This window comes from Formica exsecta, unplaced genomic scaffold (genome assembly GCF_003651465.1).
Source record: "Formica exsecta isolate Colony F162 unplaced genomic scaffold, ASM365146v1 scaffold318, whole genome shotgun sequence".
Taxonomy (NCBI): domain Eukaryota; kingdom Metazoa; phylum Arthropoda; class Insecta; order Hymenoptera; family Formicidae; genus Formica; species Formica exsecta.
In genome coordinates this window covers 210,363-226,197 of record NW_021850434.1, presented here as the reverse complement: position 1 = coordinate 226,197, position 15,835 = coordinate 210,363, and the positions used below count along the sequence as shown (strand labels likewise).

The 15,835-nt window shown below is 37.8% G+C and overlaps 1 protein-coding gene across 8 annotated transcripts in view; it reads left to right on the top strand.

The window, feature by feature from the left end:
• Window positions 1-13,596, top strand: part of LOC115237986 (peroxidasin) — a 124,915-nt gene extending 111,319 nt beyond the window's left edge. For 6 of the 8 annotated variants that reach the window (XM_029811437.1, XM_029811435.1, XM_029811438.1 and 3 more), the window contains 2 exons: window positions 889-1,028; window positions 8,986-13,596. In XM_029811437.1, coding sequence (XP_029667297.1) covers window positions 889-1,028; window positions 8,986-9,083 — 238 coding nt within the window. In that variant the 3' untranslated portion in view covers window positions 9,084-13,596. Of the gene's footprint in view, window positions 1-888; window positions 1,029-1,306; window positions 1,742-4,393; window positions 5,409-8,985 lie in introns of those variants that run through there. The other 2 variants (XM_029811441.1, XM_029811440.1) reach the window with 2 other exon arrangements.
• Window positions 13,597-15,835: the final 2,239 nt, after the last annotated feature.

Here is a 15,835-nt window from a genome sequence, read left to right as displayed (position 1 = left end):
TATATTATATATTATATATTAAAATTTATATATTTTTTTTGGGCTACATTTACCTTATATGTTCACGCTTTTTTAATATTTTTTCTTACTTATTTTTATCTACTTTATTAGCATAAAAATGCATAAAGTAATAAATAAATTTGTGATATAAATTACATTTTATGAGGTATAGTTTTAGAGGATATACTTTTTGGATATGTATTTCTGATAAATCTTCTTTCACGAAAAGAGGTTCGCGTTTTACAATCTTTTAGGGATTGTGTAGGATGAGTGGTTATTTTGTTTGTCTACACTGTGGTTGTGAACTGCGGAACGAATCTGTTTACTACCTAGTACGACGGTGTGGCATAGAAAAAAAAGTCTTTCGTTCGCATGGATGATAAATTTTTGATATAAACTACCCTCGTTTTTATATTCCTTCCTTCGAAAGGCTCCTCAAGGGCATTCTTACATAGCCACCTGCTATCGTCATAAATCATAAGTTACCGTCATCTGCCATAGGTTGCAGTATTATTTTTTAACGCTATAAAATTTTGCACACGCAATATTATATACGAAATAAGAATTTTTACTAGTTGATTAAATAAAATATAAAAATATATGATTGTCCAACTATGTGTGTTTTTTTGTATTGTCATATTGTATTGTCAATGTTTTGTTCCACGCAGTTTTATCTTCAATCATTTCTTTTATCTGATATTACATTATTTGTTCAAGACAATTGTATCACTGCTCTCGTATCTTTTTTTTTGCAAACTAATATTCTTTTTCCACCCTTTTCGCACAAATAACTGTCGAGTGAACATCCGTTCTTTATTTCACGGAAACACGCGCGATAATGGTCACCGTTATCAAGGTTTATACGGAACATTCTGCTTTCTGTTCCAGCGTCAAGACGGACATGGGTGCAGCCGGTGCGGTATCTAGGCTCTACATTGCAAATGCGAATAAAAAAGATAGCGGGAACTACAGCTGCGCCCTGGCGAATGTAGCAGCAGTCACTATGGTGTCCGTCCACGTGTTAAATGGTATGTTTTTACGAACATATACTTTTGTATCTCGATACGTTATCATTAATATGCGAGCAAAGAACGGAGGAAATATTTATTTTCCGGAAAAATTATTTTTTGAACGTAAAAAGATCGATAAATATTATTTATTTAAATCTTATGTGCATTCTAATAGAAAAAATAAATGATTAGGGAAATCTGATTTTTTTTCTTTGACGTACGAAAATCATTCTTAATATGCAGTTTGAAAATCTCGGGGGATAATTTGTCCCATTGTATTTCCTTAATTGTATCAGGGGACATTTACTTGCTCCGAGGAATCAACCACACTCGAAAACACACAGTTAAAGGATCACTCTCTGTTCAGTACTGATAACGGTGTTTGGAAAGCTCAAAGGAGGCGAGATCGAAGGGATGCCAGCCACCTTCGGCATTCGACGCCTATCGATATAATTTTCCACTCCTTTGCACGATCGATAATTGATTTTCCATGGCTTTTCAAGACGGCGTCGATGCCTATTACCGGTCTCTCCTTTATTTCCTATACCGTCTTCCGTTTCTCCGGCTTTTCTGTCTTTCTCACGCTCCAAAGAAATCAGTTGTTCGGTCGCTCTCGTCTTTGCACATCTTCTTGCGCCAATCGATCGTTTAGGAATACTGAGAAAAAGCTGTGATTTCATCAGGTTAAATAGCCGGAGCCAAACGCGACCGAGACGGAGGCGTTGTCGTTGACGGGTCGCCACTCGATCGCTCTTCGTAATCTTTGTCTGGTCTCTATTTTCATTTTGTTCAACGAGTTTCTTGTATTAAATTATATTCTTGATAATACGAAGAAAATAGTCGATCTTATATGATACTAAAAGTAAAACGAAAATTCTCTCCATGATTAGCATATAATTTGTTATATGCTAAATAATACATTGAAGCACTTTTAAGACATGTTGCATTAATTTTCTATCGTCACTTAATCAAACTTTTTTTTGTTTCTCGTGACTATACTGTTTCGCACCCGGACCGTCGTTTAATACCAATGCATGGTGTATTTATAGCAAAGTTGAAAATATTCAGATTGACCCATTTTCTCTTTTAGTTAGTCGAGTTGTCGTACAACTATTCTTCATTTTGTAATTTTTCTCATTTTCTCTCTCTCCCTTTCTCTGTCTCATTGCATAATCAAATTAACGTTCAAAGTGTACATTATTTCCAAGAGAGCACGCTAATTCTCATATTTCCAATTTTGTTATGAAAATAATGTAAGCGAAAAGGAGAGTTTTATTACAAAAACCAGACAAGATAATGGATATTAATTTATATTAATTTATCGTGTTGATAGATAATTTATTCCATGTAGTTAGAGAAATACAGATCAATCTATCAAATTGGAATTAGCATGGATAATGATTGATGCGATTTTAATCGAGTTTATCGAATTGGATTAAACGACAGAATATATGTCACATTATTATTAATATTATTTGTAACTAAAATTTGGTCCGAGAAAGAGAGAGAGAGAGAGAGAGAGAGAGAGAGAGAGAAAGATATATTTAACTTGATTCATTTTTTTGCCTGATAAGCAATTCTCGGTGTACTATCTGCAGTTCGTTTTTGATCTATTGCAAGATGACATTTTCGTTCTTTTCTTCTTGGTGCTTTTTCCCCTTCATCTTAGGACGATGTAAACCGCGAAACTTTGGTATCAGGATAAAATAGCACGTACGTTGAGTCGATGACGCGTGCTCTTGTGGGAAATACCGCTAAACGCAGGCTTCATAGCAGCGGATGGATGATGCCCCTGCAGAATGCGGTCGATATCGAGGGGTTGGGGAGAACGTCTTTCGAACTTATAGCAAAAGAGCTCAACGAGTTTTCACGGCAGCTTTTCGCGCTTGGCCCAGAGCGGCTCAGAAACGCCGCATCTAGGTGATGTGCATTATTTACGGCGGATTACCTTAAGTCGCGGCGGTCCAATATGAGAGTTCGATCTCCTCGGTAAAGTTTGACGAGGCAACGGAGAGATGTTTGCTCATACGATGTATAATCGAGTCTCTTTTTTTTTTTTTCGAGAAGCCAAGTGATCTTCGATTGTCCGTTAGTTGATCTTCCTGTAATCGGAAGACTAAGATCTCACGAGACACACGATTTATAGTTGAAAGTATCTTTTAAATTCATACGTTTTCTTGGCACGTATTTTTTATTCAAATATATACGAGAATATATAAGAGAAATTAGCACAGTTTTTAGTCCGCAATAAAGCACATGTAAAAAAATTTTTTTTACTCGTAACCTTTTCAAGTTATAAAAGCCATCATCGTTTTATTTAATGAAACACCCTATATTTTATTGCATATTCTCATAGCCTTTGAGATTTTTTTAAAACACTATAATAAAGTTTTTTTTTCATTAAGTATGTATATATGAAGCTTTAATGTTCTCCTATGGAGTTACAATTTTTTACAATTCTTCCTTAACCTATCGTATCTTAACTTATTCTTGTCCTTACATTTCTACTTAACTCAACCTATTCCTTCGTCCTCCGCACGCACCCTACCTTGCTTCTCTACTTCTTTCTCTTTTTCTCCTTCTACCTCGCCTCTTTACTCTCTAATCCTTACATCTAAACTTACATTCTATCTTCGTCTCCTTATATTTTATATTACTTTTTTTTATCTACACCTTATTATCACTTCTACGCCTTAAGTATTTTTTCATTAAGTATTTTTTGAGTTATTTTATATCTTAATCTGACACATTTTGACATAAAATATAAAATATTTTGTAAAATATTTAGTTTTCGATAATCTTACCGTAATACTTTTATGTACAAAATAATGAAACAAATCAATTGGTATACAAAATAATTGTTTTTAAGAAAAAGTATGTAATTATTTACAATGCATTTTTTTTTAAACAATTATTTGTTTTTTTTTACACCAATTGATTCATTTCTCTTATTAAATTTTTTTGTAACTTCAATCAGTTGTGAAATATTTGCTCGGACATTTATGAACGGACGTATACTCCGATACTGATAAGTAGAACATTTCTAACTATGAATTCTACCGTCGAAAACATACATCATCCGCAAAACAGGCATCTTATTATCTTACGTGTGAGATATGGGCCAGATAGAATTAGAGTGAGCTACCGTTATTGTCGCGATGACTATGCGAAATGCGCAAGCAAGTCGGAGAGTTATTACCGCGGGTGTTGTATGCCGGTAACTACAAGAGCGATCATAATACTGGAAGTAATGCGAATTTGCTTGACAAGTAGTCGGACGCTCGAAGCCCGCATTCGAAAGTAGTTTGCCGCGGTGGGAGTCGATCCACGTTCTGAAATTTCGTGTAACGCTATACATCGTGAAATGTTTCGTACTTCCGCAGCTCGTCTATCCGTTTATGCATGAGATTGGCGCTAACGATCGTCCGTCGGAGTGAGCAATTTGCAAAACGGGACCTGTGACCATCTTTGACCATCGTGGCTCGAGTCGCATTCTAATGTCTCGACCAGTTCAAAATCGATTCTTCGAGGACGCCGTATTTTGCATCAAGCTGTTATAAATCCAAATTCTCTCCTTATTTTCAATGACTTTGAAAACTTACAATTGTCTTTTATTGCCAACTGTATCAGTAAATTATATTACATGTGTAATATAATATATATGCATATATGTGTATTAATGTGTATTGTACGTGTGTATGTTTATGTAAAAGATAAAATAATGAAAAATATAAACACCTTTCACAAAACGAGGAAAATAAAATTTCAGCTAAACATCACACAATGCAGCGCGCCCTGCCATTCGTTAATATTTAAATATATTTTAAAGTTCTCTAGTTTATTATGCAAATGAGAAACCGCGCTTGTTGGCGAATGCGTACTGAACAGTTATATACAAAACAATGTTGTAAGCCACTGCCTCCGACGTAAAGCTAGAAAAACAGAAAACAAAAAAAAAAAAAAATAAAGGTGATACGATTTTAGTTCGTCTTCAGCGAAGCGCATGACATAGTTATACAACTCTTTCGTTATTTTTTCCCAATTAAAATATTCTCTCACAATATACGAAAGAACAACTCTTAAAGCAATTAATTCTCGAGATGCTATGATTATTAATTAAGCACGAACCTGGCTAAAGCGGAAGCATATTACTCGGTACTATCTTCACAAGTTTATTTCAAACTCACGTGAAACCTCTTTCCGTTCTTTGGTCTTACTTTTTGCGATTTCTCCATTCTTGTTCTTGGCAATTAATCTCGAATTACCGTTAGCAGTACCATATTTTGAACAAAAGATGTCCATAGCATAAACGCTTCGTAGAATAAAATAAATTTATTGAGGAAAATAGAGAAATTAGACAACTAATAGAAAAATTTAAATAACAGCAGAGTGTCAGTGTAATAGTAAAAAAAAAAAAAAAAACCGGTAAATGTAACAAAAAACTGACCATCAGTGACTGACCGGATGAAATTGATCGGTGAAAAAGCGGAAAAAAAGGGGGATGTGTGAGTGGCGGAAAGTTCGTTCTGGAAAATGAGTAGTTCTTGGCCTAGTTAATGCCTATGAGGAGACAAGCGACTACGGAGTTGGTACGGCGGGTGGTTGGCCGGTTGGTCCTGGCACGAAAGCCGGGGTTAGAGAGGTTATTTCGCGGGGTGTCACGCCCTGCCCATTAATAATCGTAGCCGCAGGCTCCAGGAGGACTACACGTCGACCCGCCTCTATACCTTCTACGACACGGAAGTCTGCCGTCGCCTCTTCGGCATCACTGCTCTCTCCGCGTCGAGAAGCCTCCCTTTCTCTCTCTTCATCTATCTATTTATTTCTCTCTCTCTCTCTCTCCCGTTTTCGCGTCTCCTTACATTGTCGACGTAAGGCCAGGCGTGAGGAGTTTGCAAAGCTCTCTCGTCGCAAGACGTAGTTAACAGGTCCGCTCGCGCGCACACGACCATGTATAATACACAGAGGGAATCTCCGGAGGGCGCTTGACAGCTCATTTCGCATCCGCCTTTTTCTACTGCGACGAATTCTTTAAGTCCCCGGATTCTCGGGCCGCTTTCTCGGCCCGGAGAGACCGGCGGATACAGAAGAAAATCGTATCTCCGAGTTGCCGAGTGTGATTAATCGCGCGGTTACGTGGAATATTATACAATTCTCGACTCTCGGTAGCTTGCGAATTAAAATTTACGTTCCTCCTTGCCTTAGTATAGCGCAACGACGCCAATCAATTTCACTTTACTCGAACAAATGGTTAGCTCAATCCGGAATTGAGTACAGTTTAAGGTTCTCTTGGAGTTTCAACGGATATCGAACAATTATGGGAGATGAAATAAACATGAAACAGAGTCGAAATTATGCGCGGCCGGCTTTAAATTTATGAAAGATTGAGTATTTCATTTTATTTTTAGTGAGTATATAACACTTTTGCATGATGATGCAATGTGATGATTAAAGTCAATAAAATTATGACGGATATCCATCTGATATTACAAAGCATCGCGTATGTATGGGAGCAGCGTATGAGTGATCGGCTAATTAATTCATGATTAAGCGGAGGTCGGATGGCTAAATACTCGGCATAAATCGTGTCAAATGAACAGATTTCTGTCGACTAGATAAACTGCTAAATATGCTTCACGCGATTCAAAATTTATGTCGAGCTTATTATTAGTCCCCGTATTTCATTATACACGCTTCTTTTATATCTGGCTAAAAACTCAACGTTAGAATTCGACCAAATTTTCGCATGACGGTTGAAAATGTAGTTTCATTTCTTTGCTGGATTAAAAAAAAAGCATTTTCAATAAGACGGGACGTCTTAGTCCGATGAGGATTTAGACGATTCAATTAATGGAACGAAGATCCGGGATTAAGAACCGGTTTACCAGGAAGGCGCGTAAACAGAGTTGTAAATTTTTCTCAGAGCGAAAGTGTTTAATTGAATCCCTAGAGAGAGGTGGTCGTTCCTATGACTAGCCGTTAAAAGTGCCACGCGGATAGCATGTTTTCGACTTCGGAGAAACTTTAGGATCGATCGAGCTAAATGTTTGATTGTGCCAGGAAAGGATAAAAATGAATTATAGAGTTAGAATGGCTATGAAAGAGAAAACGGTATGTGCGACAGAGCGATTTGAATAATACAAAATTCAAATCTATTTTACTTGATTTTATCGGCAAATATATTTATATACGTATCGCATATATACAATTGTCAACAGAAATGCAATATAATATTACACATTATGTAACATCGGTTTTGCTTAAATATGTATTATTAACCCAACGTTGTATATTCGCGCTCGTATGTAGAAAGTTATGGTCGCATCATCAAATTACATTCTGGAATTTCAGGAAAATTTACACGTTGATACGTGTGTGAAAGACTGTGGTGTACGCTAATACGATGACCATGAGAGAACTGATTATAAACATGTCTTTCATACTTTCATCAACTGGACAAAGCGCGTCATGAACAGATTAATACGTTTACGCTTTTTTCCATTATAAATCATTTCATTTGATCCATTGACATATGAAACAATTTTTTTTTTTCAATCGCCACTGGGCTTCGCTCTGTAAGCGATAAAAGCGATACTTTCCCCGCGATTGTGCGACGAGAGATTTCGATCAGCCATTTACTAAACTCGTGCAAACCGCAGCTCTTGTCACTTTTCAATGCGACAGTAGACCGCGGAATCACGTCGCATTTGATATTTCGCCACGAATTTTATGGATGGCCGGATTTGCCTTTATATCTTGAATTTTCGGACGATTCAAAAGCCAAATACATATACTGGTTGCAATCCCTATGCTTTTGTCACAGTATTCCATGACAAATCAAATAGAGGGATTGAAACGCCATTTCATTTGATAGACGCGGGAATATGTTTCGCTTGATATTCAAAGTTTGTTATATAACAGATTACTTACACGATGCATATACACAGTAGATGTTCTCCTTTACATCCACCTTAAACATCTTCCGACGCGAGAGAAATGATTTATTATCCAAGTTCTCTCCTTAGGTTTTCTCTGCAGCGTTAATAAATTGAGACATTAATAACTAGACGAATAAATATTATAGAAGCCAATAAAATCGCAACGGTAGGTCGATAGCATTAAGACGTAAAAATAGAAATGCAATTTATAAAAGGTAGAAGATAAGAAACGGATAAATGAAATGTTATAATAACAAGACATTTTTACTTCGACAAAGCTGGAAAGAAGGATAGAAATATATCTCTCAATTATTAGCGCGGAGATTTCACGTATATAACTCATATACTTCTTTTAAAATCTACTCTCTCTCTCTCTCTCTCTTTCTCCAGCCCCTTAGAATAATACATCTTTTCTGCTACTAAATCTTAAATCGGAAACAAGCTCTCCGTTTTTTTTTTTTTTTTTTTGGAAAGCAATACGCGGAAATCCCGGAAAACTCCGCGGAAATCCCGGGTTGCGTCACGCGCGCCACCGGGTCGTCGCTTTTATCGTCGTCGTCGTCGCGCCTCTATTACCGGAAAAAATACGAATTGCAGTTTTCCCTTTTTTTTTTTTTTTTTTTTTTTTTTTGTTCAAACTAAGGTATTATTTTAATCGTGAGATAAAGCACGAACATGTTTGATTTATTCGAAAGGATAACAATTTAATAATGTGAAATTTGCAAATATTTAGTATTTAATATTTTTTACTGGCCACAATTCGTGAAATACAATATTTATAAAAATACGTGTGTTGGAAAAATAATATTCGACTCTTTAATCTGTCATGTTCTGTCTATGGTGCGATATCAGCGAAATATCAGGGATGAGCGACGATTTTTCGTAAACATCTCCGCAGAGATATTTTTAAAAAATTCGACCTGCGGTCTCGAAAATATCATTCAGCGCATCGTAAACAGAAAAATAGATCGAAAGAGAGGAGGCGGAGTCAATGGAGTGCATTAAATTAATGGCAGGATGTTTCCGTATTGTTGCAGGGGAGAATCCAGCTGCCATGCAACACGGCGGTACCTCGGCCCCGAGAGCGACCTTTATCTTCACCGTTGTGATATCACTATCGTCGCTCTTAAGGTGACCGTGATGACCCCGGTGCATTTTGGACCTGCGATTCGAATGGTGCTAACTTTCTCCCTCCCCATGGAGACTCGCGCGCTCGGAATGTCCTCTCGAAACGGACGGGAACTTTGGGCATTAGGCCCTCTCCGCCACTTTCGCAGGAAACCACATGCAATTGGTGCGAAGTACGTATAGAGAATCGAGTTTTAGTCTCACGCGGGACGTCACGGTTATATACATGTATATGCGTGACAAAGACGACGGTATCAACCGAATCCGTTTCGAGATCTCGCGGACTTAACTCTCGAACGAGTAGCTTCGCTAGAGGCACCATCGCATCTCGCAGTTTCGACGAGACGACGCGTATCAGTTTCAACAGACATTTCCGAGTGTATCTCTCGAGAAACTTGACTAATCGTTTCCGGCGCCGATCGATGCGGGATTTGCGCAGGACGAGTGGTGTTCGCGCTCTCTGCGAATTTCGGGAGGAGAAACTTTTCATCCCTCCCTTCCTCGTGTCTCGAGCTCCTGGTACTGGCATGTTGACGCGTTGTTATTGCGCGCGTTATTTGCGCCCCCCACAATGTTCAAATACGGATCCGTTAATTAAGAGATTCCGTTCATGTGATATATAACGCGCGACTATGACATATGTTCGTGTAACGTTGCTAGAGAACTGGTGGCCGCGTGGTGTGATTCGATCAGTTGATATCGACGATATTTTTCTTTTATTTTTGTTTCACCTGTGTCACCAAACGTTTCGGTATACCGACGTAGATAAGTCCTATTTGTTCCTCAGATAATTAAATGCAATTAAAAGTTTACGAATATACATATTTGTATGCGTATCATTCTCTTATAAGTTTTAATGCATAATTTTTCGGAGGGTATAACAACGAAAAATTTTTTATTAATCGAAGAAGACGAGTCTTGCGAGGGTACAGCAAACACGTTTTGTAATGTTGCAAAAATTGGTATGAGTATATATATACTTTTGTATATATATACACCTTTGTATATATATATTTATATATATATATATATATAAGTATATGTATATGTTTGTTGAAGTTATATTTTATGTCTGTACACTGTTATGTATTTTTAGTATGAGAATCTTAATATTAAAGGAGGTATTTCGAAACGTTAAACATGAATTTGTCAAACGACACCGTCCAAAAAATTTGGCATACCGATTGTTACGAAGAACAAGCAGCTTTTTCAATATCCGTGAAACGGAAAAATCTGCCACTGTTTATTACTAAAAACTTTGTTTCATTTCGATCGGTCTACAATACAATTATACAATTACACCCCGTTGTATACAGAATAATAAAAATGTTCCCATTTGTCTGATATTCATCAATTTTTGATAATTACAGACTATATAAAATCCGCAGATCTACATATCATCCTCTACATTTCTAGTTTGCGTTACAAGCGCGACTCTTTGAAACAAATCGAAATTTATGTGCTGTTAACAAACGATTGGCATCTACGTAGCAATTTTGCAAATGAAGCGATCGATGATAATCATTGTTAATAAAAAATTGCTAAAGTAATTGTTAAACAACAATTCTTTCCATACAAGTTGTCATTGTTACTCAATTTCATCTGGTAGACGCAATATTTTCGAGGCTCGTAATAGGTCGAAATCATTCAAGCATAAAACAATAGTTGCGTATCATCAATGTTCAGTGTTAATATTCATGCTCATAGTTCCGCGGCGTTACCAATATACGATGAACATGGACGATGAAGATCTACTTATTCGTTCGTTCGTTCGTTTGTTCGCTTAAAATATGCCTGACCTTAACGAATAGTAAATGAAATCCGCATTGATTGCATTAAAAGATCTAGTAGCCGCTTTTTATACATATATAAAATTATTGAAATATTGTAAATACTGAATTAATGGATTTTTAAAACCAATTTTTCGTTATATATATAATTATATATCATTTTATTTGATTATAATGATAATATAATAATGATATAACTTCTCAGTTATTTCAAAAATAAAAATATTGGAAAATTAAATTATTTTGATATATGTATTAACAAAGAAACTGTGCGGCTTTATGAGAATGAGTACCAACTTTTTACTGAGAGAAAATTATTGCGCGAGCGGTTTTCAATTCGTCACTCTTTTATAAAAAAAAAATTATGTTTAAGAAAAAAATGTTTTAAAGTTATTAAATCGATTTGAATAAAACATTACAGAATTACTCGATGAAAAAAGACATCATTGAAGAAATTTATGAAAATGCTGCGACATCTAAATAAATCCTGAAAATATCGAATTAAATCCGTACGCAAAAATAATGTACGCGAGTAGCATTTGCATTTTAGAAATTTTATAGCGCGCACAATGTAGTAGTGGGTGTACGATTGCATTAGGGGATGTACTCGGGCAGAACTGCAACGCGCGGGCGGGATCGGAATACGTGTGGCACACCGTAAAAGCGCGACAGTCGGACGAGGATCGATCGACCAACAAATTGCCGATCGTACCGATGGAAAATGAACCGTTAAGCAGCCCTATCTGACAATGACGTACGGTTAGTTTGGCGTAAATCAGTAGCTTCTATTCGCGCGGCGACCGGCTCCCATCCCTCCCTCTCCGCGTTCGCCGGCTGTGTAATGTGATAATTTAACAGAGGCATTATTGCACGAGCAGGTGCAAAATATTTCAACGAGACGCGTGCGGCCGTGCGCGATCCGTTACGCAAAAACCACATCCGCGCATATAACCGATGCCCGCGATAAATTAAATTATTATTCCGAGCGCAAAAAAGAGAAAGAGAGAGAGAGAGAGAGAGAGAGGGTCGGGGCGACGAGAGTATCGGGAATGCATTGAATCGCAACGACGTCCGGATGTTTCGCGGACAAACTTTCGCATTCAGGCTTTTCTTCCTCCCTTCCCGCGGCTACTCCCACGTTCCTTCGGGGTTTATCGTCGGCTTCTTCTGTCACCGTTCTGCTATTTTCTTAAAGAGAAGTTTCGAGACGTCGTTTACTCTCCGTTCTCTCTCTTGTTTCGTTGCAAGGCGTAAGATTCGGATGGCTTTAATCCGCGAGAGGCCAATTTGTGAATTAATGTCAAGCGCGCAAACTTCAACGGACAGTTTTATAACTACGTCGTGTCGCGTAAGGTAAGCGTAAATTTTGCAGAATATTCTCGCTCGTCCCGACAAGGCAATAGGACCGAATGTCATCAGTTTCGATTGTTTGCTTGTTCCGACGTTCGCTCACGCGGAATTCATTTTCGAGAAAGATAGGAAAAGTTTTTCCAGCTGTATGCGGTGAATATTACTTATATATTCTTGGAAATTACTTGGAGAAAGGATTCTTTGTCAAAGAATAATTTTTAATCATCTTTTTCAGTTATTCTTTTGGTTTTTCAGTTAAAAAAAAAACAAAGCAAATTATAAATGCAACAGTAAGCGTAAAAATAATTACATCGCGTTAATTTCTATCGGCCCAAGCGAGTCTCGAAGATATTATGTATATCATCGAAGAAATAGTAAAATAAGACTCGATAATAGATTCATTACGAGATGATCTCTTTACCGTAGTAAGACTCGTAAAACTTCTATTATTAGAAGTTCTGTTTCAATACATTACTAATTAATATTTAAAAAATATATAAATATACATATAAAAATACGATTTGTCTACACTCGAATATTATGTAATTTTTATTTGTGAGCGATACAATTGTTAGATTTTGATATGGTAAATTTATATATATATATATACGCTTATCTCTGTACGCCAATTTTTTTAATAATTTTTGCTTTAAAATAGTTTTACATTTGGCTCGCTAATCTTGAGGAGATTAACTAATCTAATTAACTAATTAAAAACAGCCCTCCGGAGAATAAAAGCGTCCTTTCGTTTTTAATTTCTTTTTTTCCCTTCATTTTGCCCAGGCAATACGCCTCTATTGTCCACCGTGCGACGTGACGATTACCGCTCGCGCAAGTTGGATAATATCACGTGAGTATGTATACGTTTGTGCGTGAGAGTGCGCGCGCGAGATTACAAGCAAAATAATCTACGTGTGTTCGATAATATAACTCGAAATTAGAAGGTTAAGCCGCGAGGGCAGCGTGTTATTTCTGAAGAACCGCAGGTGGAAGGACGAGCGGCAGAATGTGTGTGGTGGACGTATGCGCATGTATGTGTGCGAGTGTATATGTGTGTTTGTGTGTATATGCACGCTCTCCAATATATTCTATCATCATTAATCATATTTCATCCCCATGCATCCACATACTAATGTATACACGATAATGGTTAAAACAAGTCTGTAAGCAAGTCTGTAAGTTATTGGTACTATTATATCATTATTAATGCAATTAAAGTGAGAACACAAACTTATATGATGCCTGGTCGTCGTCCATCATTAAAGGCGGAAAAAGAAAGAGAGAGAGAAAGAGTCAAATAGGAAGCTCATTTAATATGTCGGTATTCATTGTTCATTATTTATAAAGGTTCGAATGCAAGATACAATAAAATATATAGTACTTAAATTGAACGTGTCTCCTCTTTATTCACCCTCCTTTTTTTTTTTTACAATAATGACACCTCTCGTAAGATAATGAAAGACTACTGCGTTGCGTTTCCCGGCATTTAAATAGCCTAATTGGCTCAAGTCCCTTCTACCTTACGTGTTAATTCCATTGTGCAAATTTGATGAACTTTTATTGGTTTTGAATTACGTCCAAAGGATCCGAGAAGAAAAATTATCGGTGGAGGACGTTACTCAGCATCCATTACCAAGAGAGATGTCCCATTAATTCTACCCTATTGCATTCTTTATAGCCGTCTTATTCATCGAAAAGAGAAACTCCTCGGCGAAAGCCCGGACATTCTCCGGCATGATTATGGAAATCGATACCGTGGTTGTTACACGTAATCGATCTCACGTTCGCGAGATGCTCTTGACTCTCTCGCAACATCTCCGAAAAATGCCATGATTATTTCCTTCGATCGTGCCGGTCGAAATGACTTATTCGAGGATTCCGTGATGGTCCAGGAAAGCGACACAATGATAAACTCACTGGACGAGTCGAGCCATGATAAAAGCTGCCGGAAGAGGCTTCGCCGAGTGCCGGACGAAAAATTGAATAAAACGAAACGACCGAGAGCCCCGGCAGAAAAAAGAGCGTACCCCATTCCTCCCATATACTGGGCGGACCGGGTACGTTAAGCGTCGCGGTTTTTAAAAGCTCCCTTTTCAGCAATAAACTGTCCTGGAAAAATACTAAATCAGAATGATGGTACTGACGTTCGCGTCGCGTGAAAGAGAGAGGAACGGAACGCGCGCGGACAGGGAGACGAAAAAGTATTGTATATTCCCGTCGTTGTTGACGTAAACGAAACGACGTAACATCATCGCGCATGAGTGTGCTTCGGATGCGAATAGACAAGTTATTTTATCTGCTCATAATTTCTTTCCACGCGACTGTCTCGCGCGAAATATTTCTCTGCTTTTCTCTCCCCGAGTTTCTTTCTGAGTAAATTTCTACGCGAGAGCGATATCTCTGGTATTAAGATTCGATAAGATATCGTCGAGAAACAATCAATCGGCTATAAATGGATCAAAAGAAATCTCGCTAATGTAACGAGACAAGATTTATTAAATTTGATCTCTTTGTAGAGGCGCATCAAGGGCTCCTGTAATTATATGTAAAACAATCGCGAATCTCGGAATAATAGCGTTAAACACGTCGCTCCCCTTTGTCAACGTTCGCAATGATATTTCCCTTGATTAAGCGAACCAGACTTGATGCAGGTATTCCTAAAACAACATCGCCGAAACAAACCGCTTTATTTCGGGACAGCTCTCGAGGCAGTGCCGTTGCATACTACCCCTATTGTCCTACCACTCGCGTGCGAGCGGCGTTTCTCTTTTTGCAAGGTGGCAGAGCAGAGAAAGACATAAACCCTTTGTCATAATTTCGCACTGCGGCGGCACGTAGTGGATACGCGACGCGTGGAATCTTGCGGTGCATACCGTCGCGTCGGTGCAGGCCATGCGTCATCTCGACGCAGTCAAGTTGCGCATGTTCAAAAAAAAAAAAAACACGGTCCGGACTCTCGCTCATAAAAATCATGCCATCGTATTTTTTTTTTTTTTTTTTTTTTTTATCAGCTTTAATCATTGTTTCGGATATATCGCTATGTGTCGAATTAATGGATTAATAATTCTTGTATCGATGTGTTCTGTGTACATATATATACATTCAAAAGATATTCTTTTTACAAAATAGAATATGTCGCAAAATATTAAATAAATATGAAATAATGTGCGAGAGTTATATCGGAAAAAAACGTTAACAGGAATCACAGTACGGTATAAATGGACGACGAGACGGCAAGAACAGTCAATAGCTTACATTACATACGTAACGCATTGTGTACTGATACGCGTGTACGTATATACACGGAGCTTACTGTACAAAGCTGAACCCGTATTGGCAGTCGTTACGTTGCCTGTTGGCATTGTGTACGTACCATTACGATGTATATGGCTTGGCTAAGTCAACACGCCGACAGAGAACGTCCATTACTTCATCAAACCCCGGCCATCGTCGACAGATCCGTCCACCACCAATTTGCCAACAATCGCGACACTCAGTCAGTATAAACAGGCCCGGCTCTTTGACTACGGCACGTGTGATAGCTCAAGCAAGGTAATGTAGTTTAGTTCCGTGTAGCTTTAGGCTCGGAATACATGGTCTTTCGTTAATTTCTATATAT